Raw genomic sequence first — 22847 nt, forward strand, 5'->3', positions numbered from 1 at the left:
GACCAGGCAGATACTTAAGGAGAGGAGGGCCAGGGAGATTCCCCCTTGTAGTCTCTCTCCTAGTTGTCTTTTGTATGTGATCACTCTAGGAATTTGAAGCATATATTAAATTCAGGATAACCTCCATGAGTGTTTGTGATAATCATATAAATACAAAAACACAAAGGTTTCAGCAGTGATAAAATTAATTTCCTCTACTTCCTCTTACCTGCTCCTTGGTGCTATGTAAAGACAAGTAAGTGCGTAAACTTCCTGAGCAGTGTTAACATAAATATAAAATGTGATTCATGTGTATGTTTATAACCACAGACACATTAATTGGTAGTCTACAGAAAGACTTCAGTTCTTTTACAAATTAAACAGAGACACTTGTGCTATTCCTGCTAATTTGCTGAGTATGGAACTGCAAAACCCAACCTTCTATTCTGGGATTTTAAATCTGGTACCTTCACAAAATAGCATTATCAATATTTAGAAGTTATATCTGGCTTCTGGGGAGTAGCCCTGGGGCTTCCCTCCCTTCTGAGATCCTTGTATGAGGTGGCCTTCTTTCTGTGCTGTGCCTGACAGCACTAACTCTTCTCTGCGGAGAGCAGTGTGCATGCCCAGAGAAAGGACTCCAGGGGACGCTTTAACTTACCCCTAATCTATCATCCCACTCTACCTCCGACCCCACCCCCCCCACCCCCGCCGCCTTCATTTTAGCATTAACCGTCAACTTTTTCCTTCAGATTTTTATGAACTCTGCTTCGTGGGATACCTTTCCCTTTTTGATGTAAAACGATGAGGAGTAACCGTAAATTTTCTGTCCACCACCCAAAACAGAGGTGATTAAGAAAGACATCTGCCCCTCTAACAGGGTATTTTCACAGCAGTACAGGCAAGAAGAGTCACGCCCTCGGGCAGCTCTGGGGTCTTTAAGGCTATTAGAGATGTGCGCTTAGTTTGAATCGGACTGGGAATCCCAAAACACCCTAGTCACCTCCCCCGAGAGTGGTACGTACGGCTTGCAGAACCCTAGAGGCAGAAAACCTCTCTTCTCTATGGAAACTTTAATCCTCTCAGGAGAGTTCAGTTTCTGCTGGAAATCCAAGACTTTGCAAGCAAACAGGATAAGACCTTCCAAAGTCACAAGGTGAATATAATGAGCGTAGCGCTCAGAATACTTACGTGGGGGTGGGGGGAGGGGTGGGAACTGGGATAAGTGTTCCTTTTCATTAGCGTCTCTATAGGTAGTGATTTCCCTACTTAACCAAAGAAAAGAAATGGAAGCGGTTTCCCCCTCACCTATTAAAAGGAGAAAGATGGGTATCTTTAATTGAAAGCAAGCCATCACAAAATTCTCTAATTATAGGCTCAAAGGGGTTTCAAGCTCATGTTGTATCTCCTTCACTTTCAGCAGGAGAGCATTAAACCTTCCTAAAAAGATAAGACTCAACCTATTTTTAAACATACCCAAAGAGTGCATTCTAGTCTTCTGTTCCTGTTAGACAGGGGAGGTTTTTCCCCCCTTTTTCTAACCTCACCACAGGTGAACTTTTGCTATTACTAACCTGAAGTCTTCACATTAGAGTTCGGCTTCGTTTGCTCAGTGGAAATGGTGAACAGCTGGTCAACGTTAGCCTTTTCTACACTGTACTTCCATGTGTCCATCTGTATGAAATTATAACAATTAATTAGGAGATTTGGGTTTAAATCAATAAATTTGGAGCTAGATGCCAATGGAATCACTGACTGACAAAAGACTGCCCCATTCTTTCTCTCATACCTTTCTCTGCCATCTATTCCAATACTAACATCTCTCCCTTTCCCACCTCTCTTCCAACAATGCCCCCCACACACACATACACACTACAACAAAGGTGCACACTGACACTGGTGAATTGCTTAAAACACCTGTGTTTTTAAAACACAGCTACTTAACATTCAGACCTTGGCCCTATGACCCCACCAAGGGGTATTAATAGTTAAGAGCACAGACTCTGGAGCCCACTGTCTGTGCTTAAATCCTGGCTCTGGGAGCATAGGCACATTTATTTCTATCTCCCTACATATTTTGTCATCTGTAGAATGGAGGCAATAATGGGATCTACCTCCTAAGGTTGTGGAAAAGATTAATGAGTTCATACCAAAAAAGCCCCTAAAGTGGTCATCTGGTTCTCTGATTGCAATTGCTATATAATTGTTAGCTGTTGTCATACCCTCCTTGCGGCAAAAGGACATTAGAAAGCATTAAACTATGCCCGATATTCCAGAAAGCAAGAGTTTAAGAAAAGGAGTAGCACTCGGGTTTTAAAGGAAGTGGATAAGCAAGAAGAGTTATCCAGGTGAATGATGAAAGAAAAAAGACAAAAAGCAAAGAAGGATAAAAGTAAAAACGAAAGAGGAAGAGCAAAAGCAGACCCTTCATGGGGCACAGGTAGAAAGAGGAAAACATAAGGGAAAAGGAGAAAAGAAAAAGAAAAATGAGTAAAAAGATGGGCATGGAAAGTAAAGACAGAAGAAAAGGAGGTCTGCGAATCACAAAGGAAACCAAAAAATCAGAAACGACTGCATCCGCAGTGTGCGCTGGGCGTCAGAAAGAGAAAGGACTGGAAGAGAAAACACCAGCGTCGGGCATGGTAGGGAAGCTTGGGATAGAATGACGAGATCCAAGCAATAACACAAAAGGCTTCTTTCGCAGCCACAGGCCTCTCTGTCTTCCAAAGACGAGAAGTGTGCATCCGACAGTAACACACCCAGGATCCACTGGTCTTCCTTCCCTTTTCCTCCTCTTCTAAACTGCTTTAGAGTTGGCCCCAGAATTAGGCCCTAAGGTTGGCCCTAGTCAGATGTCTCCCTTGTGTCTCGTCTGCTCTACCGACAAGACCAAGAGGAAGTGATCAGACCTTCTTCTTTTCACTAAATATTCTATCTATCCTTTTCAAGGGAACATTTAGCTGTGGAGCAAACACTTATACCCTCGTCCTACTTCGAACATTCACAAACCTGTAAGGGGAGATTTCACCTTAAAGGCATCCCCCTCCTCCCCCTCTTTTTGGGTCAGTTTAGAAGAAGCAGAGAGTACTGCAGGCATATGCCGCTTGTAGGGCATCAAAGTGCCCTCCCCACTAAAGAGAATTAACCACCCAATGACTTGGAAACTAGAGAGAGGTTGAATAGAGGTTTAAAATGAAATCAGTATTTTAAAATTACTTCTTCTAAGTATTATCCCTAAAGGGCCTGTTTGGTGCAAACTACGTCCCCGTATTTGAGGAAGTCGAGAGACCTTCCAGGGCCCTCTCCCGAGACGAAGTGGACGGACCGCGAGCGTCTCCTCTTGCCGGGGTGAGCTGGGCAGCCGCCGCCGCCGCCGCCGCAGCGGGAGTCACGAAGCCAGACGCGGCGCGTCTCCGCCCAGGACTCGGGAGACTGCAGCAGCGCGCGCCGCGGCCGCGGCCCGGGCGGCTCCTGGAGGCTGGGAGGAGACGCGACTCCCGCAGACACGTGACCTCCTCCCAGCCGCCGCTTCCCGCGACCCAGATCCGTCCCCGGAACCCGCGCTGTGCGGGGCGGGCCGGGGTGGGGGTAGCGGGGACACGTAGCGACGGCCCCAGTCCCTGCTGAGCCCCTGTGCGTGTTCCCTCGGCGTACTTCTCCCCTTGGCTCATGCGCCGCTGGCAATAAGGAAGGTTTCGGGGATAACCCAGGAGAATTGAAACTTACTCTTGCTGCAGGAAGAAAAAACCTCTGATTTTTATATCTATCTACTTATATAAGAATCAACATATATTCTCTCCTTTCCTCCCCCAGCAGAGCCGAGTGGCGGCAACCCCAAGGCGGGAGCCCTGGGAGTCCCGCAGGACGAGATTTACCCCCCCCCACCTACCCCCACCCCGGCCTCCAAGGCTCCTGTCGCCCGCTGCGCCGGGCGGCGTGGGCAGTGCGCATCTCTGGGCACCTCTTGGTAACTCTCGCTAGCAGTGAGTCATGCTCCCGGGATGGCTCTGGGGAAAGATAAGCCGGCTCGTGCTGGCTTGCGCTTCCCCGCGCCGAGCGCCGCTGCTACAGGGCGAGCGCGCGCGCGCACGGGTTCCCCGCGCAGTGATGTGGCAGCAGCGGCAGGTCGGATCACGTTGCTGGCCCTGTGCTGGTACCCGTTTGAGACAGGATTAAGGAGGGAGGCTTTGGAGGTGCCAGCGGTAGTAAACGTGGGCTCTGCACACTCCCGGCGTCGCTTATCACACCGCGGGGGGGTGGGGGGGGTTGGGGGAGAGAACAACGCAGCAGCACCCGAGGCGATGAGGGGCGACGGAGTTTAGCTGGCGAGTGATAATGCTGCATTGCTTTTCCGCGGTAGCCCCTCTTGTGTCACCCCCTCCTACCCCCTCCCTCTCGCCGCGTTCCTCTGGGAGCACCAGAGGCCCCAGTCGTCGTCATCTGTTTCTGTGATTAGTGGCACCGCAATTCCGGCTGCTGCGGGAAGTTTGGGTGGCTCAGGGACACCGTGTCGCCGAAAGACACTTGGATTGCGACATTCTGACCCAGTGACTACATTTTCATTTATTTTAAATCCTTCAGGGAGCGGATTTCAAGTCGCCCCATTAAGGGGCAACCTCCAACCGGGGCCAAGGGGTCCCCCCAGGCCACTGAGCGGTGAGCAAACAAGTCTCCAAATTTTCCTTCGGGACTGAAGTTTACCCACCGTTAATTCTCTCTTTCCTTTCTCTGGTCCAAACCACCAGTGCAGTCGGTGGCGAAGCAAAAAGCCACGTTCACGTTCCTGCACCGTAATGACGGACGAACTGAGGGAGTAGCATTTCCGAGCCGAGAAAGCCCGGGCTGCCCCGCACCCCCGGCGCCTCCTCCCCCTCCCCCAGCTGACTGCAACGCCTTTGGGAAGATGAATAGCTTGGCCGAAGTTGTTTTTCCTTTCCGGTGGCCCTGATCAGGTGTCCCCGCCCCCTCCTGCCTTGCGCCTTCCCTCACAGCCTGCTCCCGACACCCCCTCCTGGCCCGGCCCCTCCTCCCCCGCCCCCCTCCGGGCTGGACCGCGGATGGTACGTTCCGCACGTGAGCTGGGTGCTGGTCTGGCCGGCGACGCGCGTGCCCTGTGGCCAAACACTGCCCGGAGTGAGAGCAAACTACCAGCGCAGTGGGGCCGGCGCGAGTGTGCGTGCGTGTGTGTGCGTGTGTGCGAGAGAGCGAGCGCGGTGGGAGGGGGGGAACCAACTGCTTCACACTTTCAACACTGCACTGAAGAAGGGAGAGAGAGAGAGAGAGACTGGAGACGCTCAGATCCCCCCAAGATCTCCCAAAGCTATCGTCCCACAGATTATAGAACAGAACCCCAAAAATCGAAACAGAGGAAACGGACAGCGGTTGAACATGGACGAAGGAATTCCTCATTTGCAAGAGAGACAGTTACTGGAACATAGAGATTTTATAGGGTAAGGTGCACGCACCCTTGCGAATATCTGTCTAGGCTTCAGAGTGATTTTTTTTTCTTCTCCAGAAAGTGGTATGGAGCGGGCAAGGGCAGTGCCCCTCCCCGAATGGGTGCCTGATGCTGATTTCTGTTTTGCAGACTGGACTATTCCTCTTTGTATATGTGTAAGCCCAAAAGGAGCATGAAGCGAGACGATAGCAAGGTAAGTGTAAGTTTCCGATGTTCCCCATAACCTGCCTGGATAGTTAATTAGGGTCATTGATTTCACAGCGAAGCTCTGCCCGCAAATATATTCCAGCCCTTGAGCTTCCCCAACTGTGAATTTTAAGTGGTTTGCTGGATACTCTCAGGGGGAGATTAAACATCACACCTGAATTCAAATTGCATTTCAGAACAGTACAGAGGAAAAGGTTTCTTGGGCATAGTTTATCACATAATATGGGGGGGTTTTCTGAGGGGGTTATGGATTTATCCAATAAATGTGTAGCTTATTGTTTTCTTTCTTCCATGATTGTCGTATATTAAGGATACCTACAAATTACCGCACAGATTAATAGAAAAGAAAAGAAGAGATCGAATTAATGAATGCATTGCTCAGCTGAAAGATTTACTGCCTGAACATCTGAAGTTGACAGTAAGATGCACATTTTCATTCTTTGCTGCTCTCCAAGGGCGTGTTAATAGCTTGGTACTACTCCCAGAGATATAAGAATAAATGTAAATATCATATGCCTTACAACTTGTGCTGTAGTGTAGAGTTTCCCACAAACTCAAGAGTAGGTGCTCACAACTGAAGGCAAGAAATCACGTATAACCCGTCTTCTGGAAAGCTCAAGAAGTATAGGAATAGTACTTCTTTCAAAGTGTTTGCTTAAGTTGCTGTGCTGAGTGGAGAGCCAATCAAGCCAAATGTGTGTTTTTTAAGTAACCAAGTGCCCCCTTCTCTTTTGCACCACTGCAGACTCTGGGGCATCTGGAGAAAGCGGTAGTCTTGGAATTAACTTTGAAACACTTAAAAGCTTTAACAGCCTTAACCGAGCAGCAGCATCAGAAGATAATTGCTTTACAGAATGGTAAGTCAATTCAGGGAGGCCAACCCACCCTGATGAAGCCGGGCAGCCCACAGAGGGGCAGTGTTTAGGACTCTGCCCCCACCCCCATCTCCTTCCTTGGGCCCACGGGCTCACTCTTATTTGTTAAATTGCTTATACTTTCCCTTCATTGGAAAGTGCCCATTTCCCGAAGCATCCCAGAGGCTTTCAGCAGAACTCAGAGGAATCAGATTTTTATTTAAAGTGGCGGTTGCGCTCTCCACTTTGGTTTTTCAGCTGGGAGTAGAGCGCCCCCCTGCTCCCCACCCCCGCCACCACCACCCCCCCCACCCCCCGGCAACCGGTGGATTATATCACCGGAATACAGAGGAAAAACCGAGATCACTTTAGTCAATGTAGGGCCCACGTGATAAGCAGATGTTTTAACGTCGGTATTTTTCTTCTTGCCTCCATTCCTCTGCCCCCACCCCCTTCCTCATCCTAGGGGAGCGATCTCTGAAATCGCCCATTCAGTCCGACTTGGATGCGTTCCACTCGGGATTTCAAACATGCGCCAAAGAAGTCTTGCAATACCTCTCCCGGTTTGAGAGCTGGACGCCCAGAGAGCAGCGGTGTGTCCAGCTGATCAACCACTTGCACGCCGTGGCCACCCAGTTCTTGCCCACCCCCCAGCTGTTGACTCAACAGGTCCCTCTGAGTAAAGGCACCGGCGCGCCCTCGGCCGCTGCCCCCACAGGGTCCGCGGCCGCCCCCTGCCTGGAGCGCGCCGGGCAGAAGCTTGAGCCCCTCGCCCACTGCGTGCCGGTCATCCAGCGGACTCAGCCCAGCGCCGAGCTCGCCGCCGAGAACGACACGGACACCGACAGCGGCTACGGCGGCGAGGCCGAGGCGAGGCCGGACCGCGAGAAGGGCAAAGGCTCCGGGACGGGCCGCGTCACCATCAAGCAGGAGCCCCCCGGGGAGGACTCGCCGGCGCCCAAGAGGATGAAGCTGGATTCCCGCGGCGGCGGCGGCGGCCTGGGGGGCGGCGCGGCGGCGGCGGCGGCCGCGCTCCTGGGGCCGGACCCGGCCGCCGCGGCAGCGCTGCTGAGACCCGACGCGGCCCTGCTCAGCTCGCTGGTGGCGTTCGGCGGAGGCGGGGGCGCGCCCTTCGCGCAGCCCGCCGCCGCCGCGGCTGCCGCGGCCCCCTTCTGCCTGCCCTTCTACTTCCTCTCGCCTTCGGCGGCCGCCGCCTACGTGCAGCCTTTCCTGGACAAGAGCGGCCTGGAGAAGTACCTGTACCCGGCGGCGGCCGCCGCCCCGTTCCCACTGCTGTACCCCGGCATCCCCGCGCCGGCAGCCGCCGCCGCAGCCGCCGCCGCAGCCGCCGCCGCCGCTGCCTTCCCCTGCCTGTCCTCGGTGTTGTCGCCCCCTCCCGAGAAGGCCAGCGCCGCCGCCGCGACCCTCTTGCCGCACGAGGTGGCGCCCCCTGGGGCGCTGCACCCCCCGCACCCGCACGGCCGCACCCACCTGTCCTTCGCCGGCGCCCGCGAGCCCGGGAACCCGGAGAGCTCTGCTCAGGAAGATCCCTCGCAGCCAGGAAAGGAAACCCACTGAATCCTCGCCTCCTTTCTTAGACAGGACGAGGGTTCACGCGGAATAATAATATTAATAAGTTAAAACACCCTTAACGTTTTTAAGGGAGGAAGTGTAATAGATGCACGACAGGCTTTTAAAACAACACAGGTGTTTCGTGTACATTTGGAGTTCCTGTTTTGCTCATCCCTCACCACCCCACCCTCCGCACACTAACGTCCCTTTCTTCCCCCACCAGCTCTAAAAGAATCTCTGCGATATTGATACTTTCTTCTTTAAAGAATTCGCCCAAATAAGTTTTGCCTTCCTTTAGGCCATGTTCCATTATCTTTTAAAATACAGAACCTAATTCTGGAGGAAGAAGGGTCTGCTCTGTGGGTGAGCTGATTGAACCAAGGTAGGGGAAAGGTGGCCCAGGAGTTGACGTCCAACAGCCGGCTGGTAGTTATTATCTGCCTGCCGCAGAGCTGTCCCACCGGCTTCAGGAGGCTTTCCACAACCAGAATGAGGATCTTTTAGAATTGAATTTACTCTTCAGTATTTTATAATGTTCAGCTTTTTTTAAAGGCATATATTTTTCAAAGAGGAAGAAGTGAAAATGCAGTCACTTACGTTGCAACCTATTCTGAAGTGGTTTGAATGGTATCCCTTAGTAACTTGCTCTTGTTTAAAGAGACTCGGAGTTGGGCCGTTGTCAGAACTGAGTCAGGGAAGGAGATGGATGAGGAAGGCCAGAATCATTCTTGGTACACTTACTAGCACTTTATGGAGAAATTGACCGTGAATCAATTGACGTGTCTTAATTTCATTCATATATATATATATATATACACACACACACACATCTATAGTACATCTATTCCCACCTTGTCATTATTTAATTCACCATATTCCTAAATTTTTATAATCTTGCTGTAAAAAAGGAATGTGCACTGAACTTAAAAACAAAACAAATCCAAAATGATTTATCCTATATTCTGTTAAATAACAAAAGGGGAGGAAAGCATTAAACTGGTCAGTTTTGATTGGAAAAGCTGTAAAGATGTGGAATGAAGCCCTGTGAGGCCTTCCTATCTCCAAGTCTATGTATTTTCTGGAGACCAAACCAGATACCAGATAATCACAAAGAAAGCTTTTTTAATAAGGCTTAAACCAAGACCTTGTCTAGATATTTTTAGTTTGTTGCCAAGGTAGCACTGTGAGAAATCTCACTTGAATGTTATGTAAGGGGTGAGACACAACAGTCTGACTATAAGCGAAGAAAATATCTGGGTCTTTTAGTCAGTTTGGTGCATTTGCCGCTGCTGTTGCTTTGTTTGCCTCAAACGCTGTGTTTAAACAACGTTAAATCGTAGCCTACAAGGTGGCTCTTATGTACATAGTTGTTAATACATCCGATTAATGATGTCTGACATGCTATTTTTGTAGGGAGAGACTATGTGCTAATGATATTTTGAGTTAAAATATCTTTTGGGGAGGATTTGCTGAAAAGTTGCACTTTTGTTACAATGCTTATGCTTGGTACAAGCTTATGCTGTCTTAAATTATTAAAAAAAAATAAATAAATACCATCTGCAAGAAACCAGCTGGTTTAGAAAATTTTAGTATGTGAAGATAAATGAGAAATTATCTTTATATTCTGGTATTTTCAGCTCTCCATAAATTCTATTACCTAAATATTGCCACACTATTTTGTGATTTTAAAATTCTTACTAAGGAATAAAAACTTTAATATACGATACGATATTGTCTACTAATTAAAAAGACATAATGCTCAATTAGTTTTAAGGTATCTATGAACTTAGGGATGAAAGTTATTAACGTTCTCAGATGTACTTTATTTGTCATTGGCTTGATATCACACGTTTCCAATTTCTTACAAGCCTCCAAGCTCTGGCTGTGTCTACCTACTTGTTTCCAATGTATCTCAATGAAAAGTGCAAAAGAAAAACCTACCAATCACTTGCGTGGTCTGTTTATGTTAGACCAAATTTACTAATGTTTTTGACTGATGAATTTTTCACTTCTCATCTTGACTCCAGATAGACTTTTGTATGGTCTGGCATTTCTCCTTCACTGGGTCCAGTATAAATACACTGCCACTTAGGGGTGCTTAACTTCTTATATTTTTAGCTCTTTAACCTTTATAAAAAAGAATTCTCTTGTGGGACTTAATCATGGAATTCAAGGAAAAGAAATAATTGTAGACTTTTCTCAGATTCATAACCAAATTTGTGATCTGATATGTGAAGGACTGTCAATTTTTAGTTTCAATAACGTTCTTCACAAACCCCTTGATTTTTGAAAGGTGTTGAAATAATGGTCAAAATTTATGAGACGTAGAAAAAGTGCTCCCTCTGCTGACTTACCTCAACCAAACTACAAGTCCTAGAATGTGGAGCCAAAGGAACCTCAGAGATCAGTTTGTCCAGCCCCCTGCATTTTATAACATGAAGCCCAGAGATATCATATATCCTCCTAACATCAGATAAACAGCTACCCGGAGCCAGCACAAAACGCCAAATCTACTGCATCCCCCTGTCAGTAAACTACCTCTCACTGCAGCATCTTCAACCACATAAGCTGAATTTGATTGGGCAGCATTCGTGAAGCGTCATAAATAAAGCACAAGAACAAAGGAAATAAAAATTACCATTAGAAAACTATGTAGGACTTTTGAGCATTGTAATTTACTGAACTTAGAAAAATATTGTCTAAATCAGAATAATGGGAAAAAGTAGTATCTTAAATATTTTGAGCTACATTTTAATGCTATATTGTAATAATACTAGTTTCACAACCAAAAAAGATTCAAAGTAAATCAGAGAACAATAGATGTTTAACATTTGTATAATTTTGGTATAATGAAGTAAAAAATCTTAGGATTGGGCCAGATTTTACAGGTCAGCTATTTAGTCCAAAAGCCTATATACTTGCATAGTAATAAGATAAAGTTAGTGAGAACAGAACTGCAAAATAATATTTTCTATGTGGCGTCTGAAAATTATTTTGGTAATTGATTATGTCATAAATTAAAACACTGGAGTAATGACTCCAGTAATGATTCACTAAGGATGGTCCTATACCTGCAGTGGTGAAATTTTAACCAAAATGTGTTGTAATATATGTGGTTTTTCAACTTAAAACAAATGTGAATCGTGGGTTAATGCTACTTTTATACATATAGTATACGCGTAGGATTATGCCACTTGATTTTGCATACATACATTTCTCAGCAAATGTTATATTGAGTTGATAAGCGGCCTTATCTGCACAAAGAGCTAAGGCACTAGAAACTACATTTTTAATAGCTATTTAAAGTATGACTGGAGTTTTAGTTCCTATCATTGTGAAAACTATTTTTCATTTAGTTCTGTTATTGGCCATGCAGGCCATAAGTCTGGTTATTGCTCATCATCTGAGATTTGTAAAAGAAGCCTCAGCCTATTTCTGAATATGTCACAGGTCAATTTTGAAGCTCTCCATGGAAGGTGATTGCCAGTTCTGAGATCCTTAGAAGACAAGGCTGGGCAAACATACTAAGGCCTTTAGATAGAAATGAACAGAGCCCTCATGAACCAATCAAGGCCATTATAATGCCAAAAGCTGGCTGTACCATTGTGATAATAGTCTTTTACTTCAGATGGCAATCTGATGTTTTTCATTAAACAAAAATTCTTAATCTCAGATCAATACCCATTGTTCTGTGTTGCTTTACATCAGCTCAAAATGGATATACAGTGTAGGCTAACGTCCAGTAGAAGTCCTAGTTTTTCATAGAATTTACTAGAAGATTTACACAGAAAATTATCACACATTTCCTGTGACAGGATGAGATTTATACTGTAAAACATGTTCAGCGTGTACTTTAAAAATGGGCTCTGAGAAAGGAGTTGGACATTTGTCTTATAATTGGGTTGCTTGCACTAGTTCAGTGATTCCGTACTGGAAACTCCAAACAAATGTAAAACTATAAGTTTTTTTTAAAAAGTTGATATTTTAAAATTCTGAATTCAGTGATGCCCAAGTTTTCTGGCTTCCGGGAATGATCTGTGCCCCATGAAACAATGATTCAGAAAACGGAAGCTTCTATGTTCAAGTGCCAATATTGTTTATCTTTTCTTTTTTTCCTTACATTCTTTTAGTGGAAAGCTTACTAAAATATTACACGTGTCCTCTAAAGTGTCTTACACATGTCCTAGAAATAAATACCCTCTCCATAGTTATCCATTCTCAATAAATCAGGGTCAACACGGTAAACATCACTTTTGCACTATGCATGTCATCTGGGAGTACTGGCATCTGCGCTAAATTCTTTTTGAGTTTTTATATCTGCTTTTTATAGGTTTTTCAGTATTTTTACTCTAGATCAGGCTGCCGACTGTCACTTCTTGATGTGTCAGAGTGCCTGCCTCCAACTCTTATCTAATTTGCTATCTCTGACTTACTGTGGCCTGGGAAACCATTTAACCAAAACCACACCCATTTGAAATGTGTCTAAAATTAGAATAAATAGGCTCTAACAGAAGTACCTGAGGGGCACTTTGCTAAATTGTGAGAGCTTGTAGAATCAGTAACATGTTTCTCCCACAACCTTTTTTTTCTTCATTTCTTTTACTTTGCACATTCTCAGCAATGTTCCCTATCAGAACACTTATGCAAAAGCCCTCAGATAGTTTATATATTTTTTGATCATCTCATTACATAAAAAAGCAGCTTTCTAATGGCTTTATTCCACAACTAACCACAAAATACAGACATTTCCACAACCGAAACAAATTATTTATTTGATCAACACTTCTTTCTCTCAGACTGATAGGAATAGGTGACCAAAGGCCATTATGTGAAAACTGTTTCAGCATTTTGATTCATGGATGACCCTGGCCCTGCTTCTGGTGTGTAATTTCCTCCATCTCTGAGTTTTGGAAATATTGGGTGGCAGGTCCAGCCAAACCATTCTGGAGAACTGGGAGGGAGGTATGTAGGCCCGGATGCTGCCTCTGAACTTAGACACACCCATCAGAAAGCTTCTGGTAAGAGCTTTCAGACTCCCTGCTGATGGTAACACACGCCTTTTCTCTGTGAGTCTATAAAGTCAATAAACCGTGAGTATGGGGATACAGGCATGGGTTTTGCTCCTATTATATGTGAGGTGCTGTGATCATGCTGGAGAACCAAAGATTAATCATCTCTGAAGATCTCAAAGTCTAGTGGGGGTGACACCCACACCAAAATAAATTACAATGGAACATACTAAGGGCTATACAAAGGTGAATACAATACTAGGGGGTGAGGGGTGCTACCTTCAACTGCCTGGGTCAGAGGCCTAGAGTTGTAGCTGGGTTTCACAGAGTGAACAGGGAAAGGAGTCCATGGGGCCATCTCCAGGGAGAAGGTTCTCATATACTCTGGTCCTGTGCTGAGCATCAGGAGTTTAATTGGCTATATTTGACTGATGTCTGAGCACCGATTTCCTGATTTCTCAGTCTCTTTAGAACTTGACTGCTGTACTGGCTCTCACCATCATCTCCTTCTGGGAACCTGAACCGTAGGCTGGGACTGAGGAGTCATGGTGTTTCCTACTGCAAAGGACAGCATTTATAGCATGATAATTTCAGATGCAGAAGGTGGGGAGAGGGGCTAGAACCTCACAAGGAGTTTGATCTCAACTCAACCATCTATCTGTCTTACAGCAGAAACTAAGGTTGATTTCTTTCCCTTCAAGAAAGGGCATGATGATCCATGTTCTTCACTCAGCACCTGAAGTGGAAATGAGAGAGAGAGCAGTTCTAGAGGAAAACAAGGAATCTTAAGGTCTATTTTTTAAAACCTCCAGAAGGAAGCTGAAGCAAGCAGCTAGTCCAAGGTCACATAGCTGAGTAAGCAGCAGAATCAGGACTGGAACCAGATTTTTTGGTTCTGAGTCCACTGCTCTTTATGTTATTACCCCATAACAATAACAATGAGGAGGAGACAATCTGACCTTTGCTCATGACATGAGTTGAGCTAGTCCATGTGAGATCCTAAGAGGCAGAGTATGTGTCGTTGGTGGAGAAAGGAAAGATGGTCGGGTAATGCTTTGCTTTCTAAAACATGGCATAAAGCATGCAATAATTGAAGATACAGAAATTCTGGAGACACAATATTCAAGGTCCCCTACAAAGAACCATACAATTCCGCTGTCTACTCAATTTGAAGACATCCAGAAATTGCGCCCTCTTTTGTTTGGAAGTCCCCACATGATCTGGTGAGCTGTCCACCTCTACCTCTACCCCTCCTACCTACGTGGCTCTGGTTGAACTCTAAAGACGCTCCATGAAAGACGGGATCAAAGCAAACTATGAATCTGGACAGAAGGAACATTTAAGAATTGAGGAAGTAGGAAAGAGGGCGATTTGCTAGTTTTTACATGGGATATTTTTAGGGTGCTGTAAACTTTAGCTAGTTTCATTTGAAGCCTTTTACATATTGGTATGCACATGTGTATACCTAGAATATCAAATGTTTCACAACTGAAGTATTGAGTATCCACCGCATAGCCCTGTAATAAACTTTGCTTCCAAATGCGGCTTTGCAGGTTCAGTATCGTGTTTAGAAAATTAGTTTTCACAAGGGAACTTCAACCTGCATCCAATTCCTGCAGACCTCAGTTACTTAGGGTAGTCAGAAAATACCCTGTAATACCACATTTTAAAGACACCGGCTTCTCTCTGATACCTTAAGCAGGGCTTGGTTTCCGAGTATATATTATGTTGAGCAAGGCTCATCTGCATAGCTGTACTGTAGCTAGCTGGCTGATCCTCATGTGACCGAACAGGTGAAGAAACCTGACTATATGCCCGCACGTCTGGAGAGCTCTGTAGACGCAAGTGGGCACGATGATGGATCTATTTCTGAGCTCTGTGTTTGAAACTACTCATTTAAAAACTGGTAAACCGACTCTAGCTCCTTAGATCGCCACACGAGCGCTGCTGGGTGGGGAATTAAAGCGGAGGGGAAAAATGTCATCAGCCTTGAGATCTTCAAGGAGCTCTAGGATTGGAAAGAGAGAAGCATTCTTAGGTTGCCTAGCGATAAATCTGCGGATGATATCATTCTCCCGGAGGCCGGCCTCCCCCTCCGGTCCCCTCCCGGCCGGCTTCCCTTCCCATCCTCCCTTCCCCCTCCCACGCCGGGGTTCAAAGTACAGCCGCGCGGGGTGAGGGAGCTGGAGCCGGACGCGGCGCTGTCACGTGCGCCCGCACATGCCCGGGCGCACGCTGCGCGGCACGTGAGAGGGGGCGGGACGGGGGCGGGGGCGGGGAGACGCCCGCTCGCTGCTTTCCGCGCGTGCGCACTAGCCCCCACGCCCGCCAGCCCCCTCCTCCCCTCCCCCCCCCCCCAGCCGCAGACGCGGGCGCTCCAGGAGCTGGAGGCTAGCGGGCCGGATGGAGGACTGCAGGGCCGAGGGCGGGGCGGCCGGGTGGGGTTGAGGACGCGCCCTCCCAACAGCTGCGACACAGTCTTCCCTGCTGAGTCCTAGCGGGCCGCCTCTAGGTAGTCATTCCTCCCAAATTAAAGCTGGCTCGGACTCCGGGCTCCTCGAACCTTTCTGACACAGCAGTTTACGACCTGCCCTCCTGGGCTCGGGTTAGAGGAAGGTCGACAGCCGCCGGGGGAGGGCCTTGGGGCGGGGACTTCAAGCCTGGGCTGGCCGCGGCCGGGGGAAGTGAAGTGCCAGGCGCGGGGGCGGGGGTTGGGGGGAAGGAAGGTGGCGGACACACCCGGCCGCGCCGGGACTAGGGCCAGACCGCGTCCTGCCCTGGTTCCGGGGCCACGTCTTGCTGGAGAAACCCCGGGCGGTCGGTGGGACTGGGGAGAGTGCTAGACCAGATATCTGGGCAAACCAGGCTGGTGGAGGCATTGCATCTTCCATTGGTCTGTTTTGCAAATTGAATTCCCACTGATTAAGCACTAGGGGATTTAGTTAATTGTGATAAAATACATTGGGACTTTTTGTGCAGGGTGTACAGTAAAAGAAGTGATTTTGTGGCACCAGGGGTGCGGTGAAGTGCATGGTGCGGTGAAGTGAAGGAAATTAATGTAGTCAGGGGCTGAGGGATGGCTTTTTTCTTTTTAAGTTATATTCTACAAGATGATTTAGAAATCCTTTAGAAAAAGTGATTAAATCGCACACTTCCACTTTTCGAAGTGTTCGCGTTGATTTTGTAAAACTTACAGAAACATGCATGTTTATAAGTGATCTAAAATGAGTAGTGTGGAGGAATTTGGACTTGAGGATGCCCCTTAGATAACTGAGAATACCCAGCAGTGTAACAAAAGTAGGGAAGCACCACTGCCCCCTGCAAATATGGTTTTGGTCTTGTGATGGAAAGTGATCTCTGGCGTTGCCAGTAATATTTGGACAGGTCAGGTGCCACTATTTGCAAAGACATCATAGAATGGTTATGTACTGTCCAGTGTAAAGGGCACAGTCAGTGCCACCCTGGAGACAGACTGCTGTAAGCTAACAGACGTTCACAAACCACAAGACAAAGTCATTGTTGTTGGCCTTTTAATGATAGGTATGCATAATGTCTGAGAAGGCATAGTTATTAATAATATCCTGAAAGTTGAAAAAGCAAAGATAGACTTCAAACATGCACTCAACAAATTTATACTGAACTCTTACTATATGCCAGGCATCAGGGATACAGCAGTGATCCATATTGACAAATTCATCACCCATTATGGTGCTCAAAACTCGTGATCACTATCCCTCTGCGCTGGATTTTTTTTTCACTTGGCACTTATGAAAAATGCCAGGTGAAAGTAATAAATCTCCAGTCCCATCAATGCGCACACCCTCTCTCCTATCCTTTTTCCCCTTCCCTCACCCCCTGGATCCACACTTGTCTGGTCTTCCAAAAGGGCAAGCTTGAGCCTTACCCAGAATATTTGTACTTGCTCATCAATCTGCCTGCAACACTCAGCCCTAGATGTTTGGATAGCTGATTCCAAACCCCCCCAATTCCCACCTTTTTATAGATGTCTGCTCAAATGCCACTTTTTGAGAGAGGCGCTCCCTGAGCAGCCCAAAGACATTATATAAAATGCCAGGTCCCCCCATCATTCTTTATTTTTACTCTATTTTTTTTTCACAGCACGTATCACCCGTGACATAGTGTATGTATATACGTACACACACACACACACACACACACACACACACACACACATAATTTGTTTACTGCTTGTCTGACTCACCAGGATGAACAGGGACTTTGCTCATTGCTGTTTGTCCAATACCAAGAATGGTACCTGGCTGGAAATAAGTAAATATTTATTTGTCTTTTATAAAGAAACGTGTATCGATTCTCAGTAAGTATTAGCTGGATGAATGAATGAACATCTCTGGCAAGCACTTTACCTTGATCATCACACCAAAGGCCACAGCACAGTCCCTCTCAAAGTGTTCTTTTCCATATTATGAATCCATTTCCTCAACACTTACTAAGCACCTGCTATATTCCAGGTACTGCGTGACATGGAGATGTCAGCAAGTGGTAAGGAGTCAAAGGCAGTTAGCATCCCATACTTGCAAATGGCAAAAGACTCAGAGTGGTTTGATTGAATTTTATTGTCACAATAAAATTATAAGATATATTAAAGCATTGAGTCCCCCTAACAAGAGAGTTAATATCAATTTCATCTTATTCTAAATGATTGCAACTTATTATGTTAAAAATATTATTTACTTAAATACCTCCTTTGAAATTAAAAAATATTCTGATTATTTCTCCATCCCCTGAGTTAAAGAGAACAAGCTACAACAGCCCTGTAGAAGGAGCAAGTTTCAAAACAGGTTGTATGTCAGCTCTCAGATGGCTCCTGACCCCGTGTAGAACCGAGTGAGACCCTCCGAATTCCACCCACGATGGAATACACAACACATGTGACCAGGGTTTGAAGCTCCCAGACGCTTCAGCTCTTCACTGGCTCTGCCTGGTGTGGTAACCTTTGTCCTCTGGTGAATGAGCTTCTTCCAGGCAAGAGCCAGCATCATCATTATCAGGGTATGCTCAGTACCAAGCACAATACCTGGCACACAGTAAGCACTTAATAAATGGCTGTTGAAATCCAAACCGTCCTCTCCATTCCCACAATCATTGTCCTAGTTTCAAGCTTTATCATCTCTCACCTGCATTATTGCAAGAATCTGCTCAGTGGCCTTTGTCCAGTCTTCTTTTCCCCAAGCTCCCGCCACACTGCCGGCACAATCGTGTACTAAACAGTCGCCAGGGACTCCCCATGACAGGAAACAGGCATGAAGGCTTAAACCTTCCCTTGTCAGGGGCACCTGGGTGGCTTAGTCGGTTAAGTGTCTGCCTTCGGCTCAGGTCGTGATCCCGGGGTCCTGGGATCGAGCCCCGCATTGGGCTTCTTGCTCAGTGGGAAGCCTGCTTCTCTCTCTCCCACTCCCCCTGCTTGTGTTCCATCTGTCACTGTCTCTCTCTCTCTGTCAAATAAATAAAATTTAAAAACAAAACCTTTCCTTTTCATTTCACCCATTTCTATTCTATCTCATCTCCTATTTCCCCCAACCAGGAATGGGCAGCCAATGTCCTAGCTGCCCTGAACTACCACAGGTCCCTGAATATGCTTTGTACTCTCCAGTGTTTGTCTTTGAGTAGAATAGCCTTTATTTGGAGGCCGCCTACTCATGCTTCAAAACTCAGTTCAAATTAAATCTCCTCTGAGAAAACTTCCAAGACGATCTTAGTCAAAACTTAACCTCACCCACTCATTTGCTTTGTGTTCTCTTAGCCCTTTCCTTAAATCTCCATTTGGGTGTTTAAAATCTTATTCTACAAATGTGTATGTGCAAGAAGTGATATGTGTTCTTGTTTTCTGTCATTAATTGTAACCTAAAGCCACCTCCCCAAAGGCTGGTGGAAAACTGTCACTGTGAGCTCTCCTACTCCTACGGGCTTTAGGATTTCACAAGGACCTGGGGTACCATGATTATGGAGGAAGAACCCCTTTATTCTCAGATTGTCTTAGATAACTGTCAGTGTCCAAGCCTGCTGCTTGGTGTCCCTAGCTCCTCTGCCTCTTTCTGGGTAAGAGTCTTTGCTAAGGCTGGATGATCCAGACCTTCAGGGCACTGGGTCCCCATTTTCCTCTGTGTCTTTGCCACACCAAGGACCTGCAGACCTGGGAGCCCACAGGCTTTATTGTTTCTGCTTCTACTTCTTCCCCCTAACATAACCTCCAACCTGAGAGGGGGTTCTAGGGACAGGCAGTTAAGCTACATGAGTGGTGTTGGTTAAGTGGAAGACCATAGGGAACTATAGGGGCCACAGGAAACAGGGTTGTACCCCTTACAAGAGGCAGACATCACTTGGCTCCAACTAATTGTAGCCAGATGAAAATGCAGCCCAGGATCACCAGGCCATCCAGTTTTTCCAGGAGAGGCTAAAATCTGCATTTTAAGGTAAAATCTACTTTCAAATGTTGTCAACAATTTTTAACAACTTCAAAACACTTCATTACAAACGAAGCATACCTGTAAAAGTCTTAGCCCGGAGAAGGTCACTTCAAGACCTCTGTTTTACAAGAGACCTGGCGGGAGGTTTTCTTCAAGCATTTAACCCCAAACTTCCCTGACGCAGATAGCCCTGAAGGCATTCTTGAAAACAGGTGGAGGGGAAACTACAAGGAGAGCAGACACAGATTAATGTCTCAGTATTTTACCCTGTCACACTGGGACTTTCCACATTGTATTGTAATTAATTGTGTGTGTCTCCCACATCTGGTGGCCCAAACCCTGCCACTCAGGCTGGCACCACCTCCAGCCTCTGCTCGGTGCTTGGCCCTCGCTGCTGTGTGTCAGACTGTTTACTTGTTCTTAGCTCCTTCTCCAGTTTCTTTTATGACCCTCCCAGACCTCTCTCTCGCACTTACCTCAAGACCTCTGCTTGCCTCCAGACTCCTCACTCTCAGAAAAACTCCTGCTTCATCAAGAGAATTCAGCCCATTGCACATAATATCCCCAAACCCTCAACTCTTCCTGCCTTCTTCCTCCCACACCCTCACTCCCCTTCCTACCATAGCAAAAGGAGAGGTGGCCCTCCTGCTCAGAGCAGACCCTTTCCTTTGTGTCATCCATAGTGCAGTAAAACCATCTAGGGGCGTCTGTGTGGCTCAGTCGGTTAAGCAGCCAACTCTTGATTTCAGCTCCGGTTCTGATCTCAGGGTCCTGGGATGGAGCCTCTATGGGGCTCCAGGCTCAGGGAGGAGTCTGCTTCAGGATTCTCTCTCCCTTTGCACCTTCCCCTGCTCACTTGCGAGCTCTCTCTCTCTCTCTCTCTCTCTCTCTCTCTCTCTCTCAAATAAATAAATAAATAAATCTTAAAACCAAACAAAACAAAACTATCTTTTAAAACTCCTCTATTCTGTCCATGCTGTGAGTCTAGATCTCTGTTAAGGGAGCTGTGTTACTACCTCATGAAGGTATTCCTGGAGCCCAGCACACCGCTAGGGACAGGGAAGATGCCCCATAAACACGTATTAAATAAATGCCTTTTTTATTGGGGGGCTGTACCACAGTTCCTAAAAAATTGTCTAGAGACATAAGACAACTGCTGACACCTGATGCTTTGTAGGTTATTAATCTAGAGAAAGTAGTTTCCCCTGACTCTGAACGTCGGCTAAATTTGGAGGAGATAATCCAGGAGGGAATGTAGCTGGCAGGCTAGGGAGTTTCTCCTGGGTCAGGTTGGTGCCATCCAGCTGTGAGTTTGCTGTATTAATACCTCCTATCTGTCTTCTCTGGTTACTGCTGGTGAGGCTGGCCTTTGGCAGTTGCTGAGGGGAGCAAGGGGGAAGCCTCCATGACCAAGGTGTCACATTGCTCTCTGTCCCCTCAGGTTCCACCCAAAGACACCACTACTTCATTAGCAGGTTATCTCGGGGAAAGACAATAAGCGCCAAGCCTTCTTATTCCTTGTTACATTTCAAAACATTTTTTCTCTTCCCTTTTCCTCTAACTTTCAAATTTTTTAATTTTTTTAATACTCTGATGGTATTTTATTTTTTTATTTATTTTTTTAAAGATTTTATTTATTTATTTGATAGAGAGAGACACAGCGAGAGAGGGAACACAAGCAGGGGAAGTGGGAGAGGGAGAAGCAGGCTGCCCCCTGAGCAGGGAGCCTGATGCGGGGCTCGATCCCAGGACCCAGGGACCATGACCTGAGCCGAAGGCAGACGCTTAACGACTGAGCCACCCAGGCGCCCTCTGACGGTATTTTAAATCTATATAAATCATCTAACTATATTTACCTTTAATCCTACTCTCATGTTTTTAAACAAGTATCTCATATCCTATTTTCTGTCTTCCTTATTACCCTGCAGGCTTTCAACCTTTTCTTATTTTTGAATAATTTTTATCTGTTTAAAATTATTTTATAACTGACTTCCTTTTTATTTTAATTTTAACAAATTAACCTTCTGGTTTCCTTTTGAATTTTATTTTCTTGTTCTACTCTTCCTTCAGCTTATTTTATAGCCCATGTTGTACTTTTGTTTTATGAGTTTTTATAGTCCTCCTGGTTTAAAATCTTGCCTTACTATTTCTTTGAGATTTTCTTATTTTTCAGTTTTCAGCTTTTAATTGCTTGTAAGTCTTCCAGAATCCTTTGGCACCACATTTAAATCTTTAGTCTCTCTTCCCTTTCTTTTTTTGGCACTATAACTTTTTTACCTTTTCTCTTATTTATTATCTGTCAGCTGATCTAGTTTAAATAATGACTTGTAAGCAACACACCGAAATTGTGAAAACTTCTCTGCCCCTCCCTCCTTCCTGCCAACCATTACTGTAAGTACATAATTTATTTTGCATTCATGCTGCTTTCGTTTTTTTTGTTTTTTGGATTTTTTTTAAATTTATTCATTTGAGACACAGAGATACAGAGAAAGAGAGCATGAGCCCAGGGAGAGGCAGAGGGAGAGGGAGAAGCAGTCTCCCCGCTGAGCCAGGAGCCTGACGCGGGGCTCGATCCCAGGACCCTGGCATCATGACCTGAGCCAAAGGCAGACACTTAACCATCTGAGCCACCCAGGCACCCCATCATGCTGCTTTTTGACATAGCATTCTATGCAATCTTTATTTTTATAATGTATATTTTGAAATCTATGGTTTCTAATTGTTTTAATTTCTTTTGGTTGCAAGGAACAAGCTAATTCCAGTTACCTCAACTGATGGGCATTTTACTGTAGGAATGAATGTGTGAAAGGGCAAGCAGAAGTCTCAGCCACTGTGTAAGCCAGGCCTCACGCCAGTCCTACATGGAGCCCCCATGGAGGAGCTAGAACTGATGTAGATTTGGGCCTCACAGGCACTAGAACAACAACAAAAATGTTCGGAAGCCAATGCAATATCAATGTGGGAATCTTCATTTTAGACTTTATTAATATGGGTAACCTAACTAAATCTGGATTTCAAAGATTAAAAAGAGAATCAGATGGTCATCCAGGAAGAAGAGTCAAGCCCCCCAAAAGGCCAGAAAAGGTCAAGTTCAGGTAGCTTCAGATTCCTCCCTAGCAATATTCTCTAGGGAACATAGAGGAGTTAGGTTTATACCTTTGCTGTTCAGAAATGTGGTTCATGTACCAGCAGCACGGGTATCACCTGGGAACTTCTCAGAAATGCAGGACCTCGGTTGCCATTCCTGCCATTCCATATCAACTGAGTTAGAATCTGCATGTGACCAGATTTGGAGGAGATTCCTATACACATTCTGAGGGAA

The 22847-nt window shown here is 46.1% G+C and overlaps 2 protein-coding genes across 4 annotated transcripts in view; one reads left to right on the plus strand and one right to left on the minus strand.

The window, feature by feature from the left end:
• The window catches only part of SSPN (sarcospan), a 250290-nt gene extending 242196 nt beyond the window's left edge, over positions 1–8094 (minus strand). For 2 of the 3 annotated variants that reach the window (XM_073877831.1, XM_073877830.1), the window contains exons 1-2: positions 4685–4700; positions 1554–1653 (exon numbers count right to left, since the gene is read on the minus strand). The gene's annotated coding sequence lies outside the window, so the exon portion shown is untranslated. Of the gene's footprint in view, positions 1–1553; positions 1654–4684; positions 4701–7989 lie in introns of those variants that run through there. The other variant, XM_073877832.1, reaches the window with a different exon arrangement.
• On the plus strand, positions 4390–9796 carry BHLHE41 (basic helix-loop-helix family member e41). The gene is made up of 5 exons (XM_025879601.2): positions 4390–5429; positions 5567–5630; positions 5955–6062; positions 6390–6501; positions 6965–9796. Exons 1-5 carry the CDS (start codon positions 5368–5370, stop codon positions 8074–8076), a joined length of 1458 nt encoding a protein of 485 aa, XP_025735386.1. The 5' UTR covers positions 4390–5367; the 3' UTR covers positions 8077–9796.
• Positions 9797–22847: the final 13051 nt, after the last annotated feature.

This window comes from Callorhinus ursinus, unplaced genomic scaffold (genome assembly GCF_003265705.2).
Source record: "Callorhinus ursinus isolate GAN/ISIS: 27379988/994484 unplaced genomic scaffold, GSC_fseal_2.0 scaffold27, whole genome shotgun sequence".
NCBI classification, from domain to species: Eukaryota; Metazoa; Chordata; class Mammalia; order Carnivora; family Otariidae; genus Callorhinus; species Callorhinus ursinus.

Bases quoted from the DNA above. Each gene is read 5' to 3' on its own strand.
- BHLHE41 (XM_025879601.2), top strand. From the start codon at position 5,368: ATGGACGAAGGAATTCCTCATTTGCAAGAGAGACAGTTACTGGAACAT. The intron at 5,430-5,566 runs GTAAGGTGCACG...TCTGTTTTGCAG, and splicing joins GAACATAGAGATTTTATAGG to ACTGGACTATTCCTCTTTGT. The intron at 5,631-5,954 runs GTAAGTGTAAGT...TCGTATATTAAG, and splicing joins TGAAGCGAGACGATAGCAAG to GATACCTACAAATTACCGCA.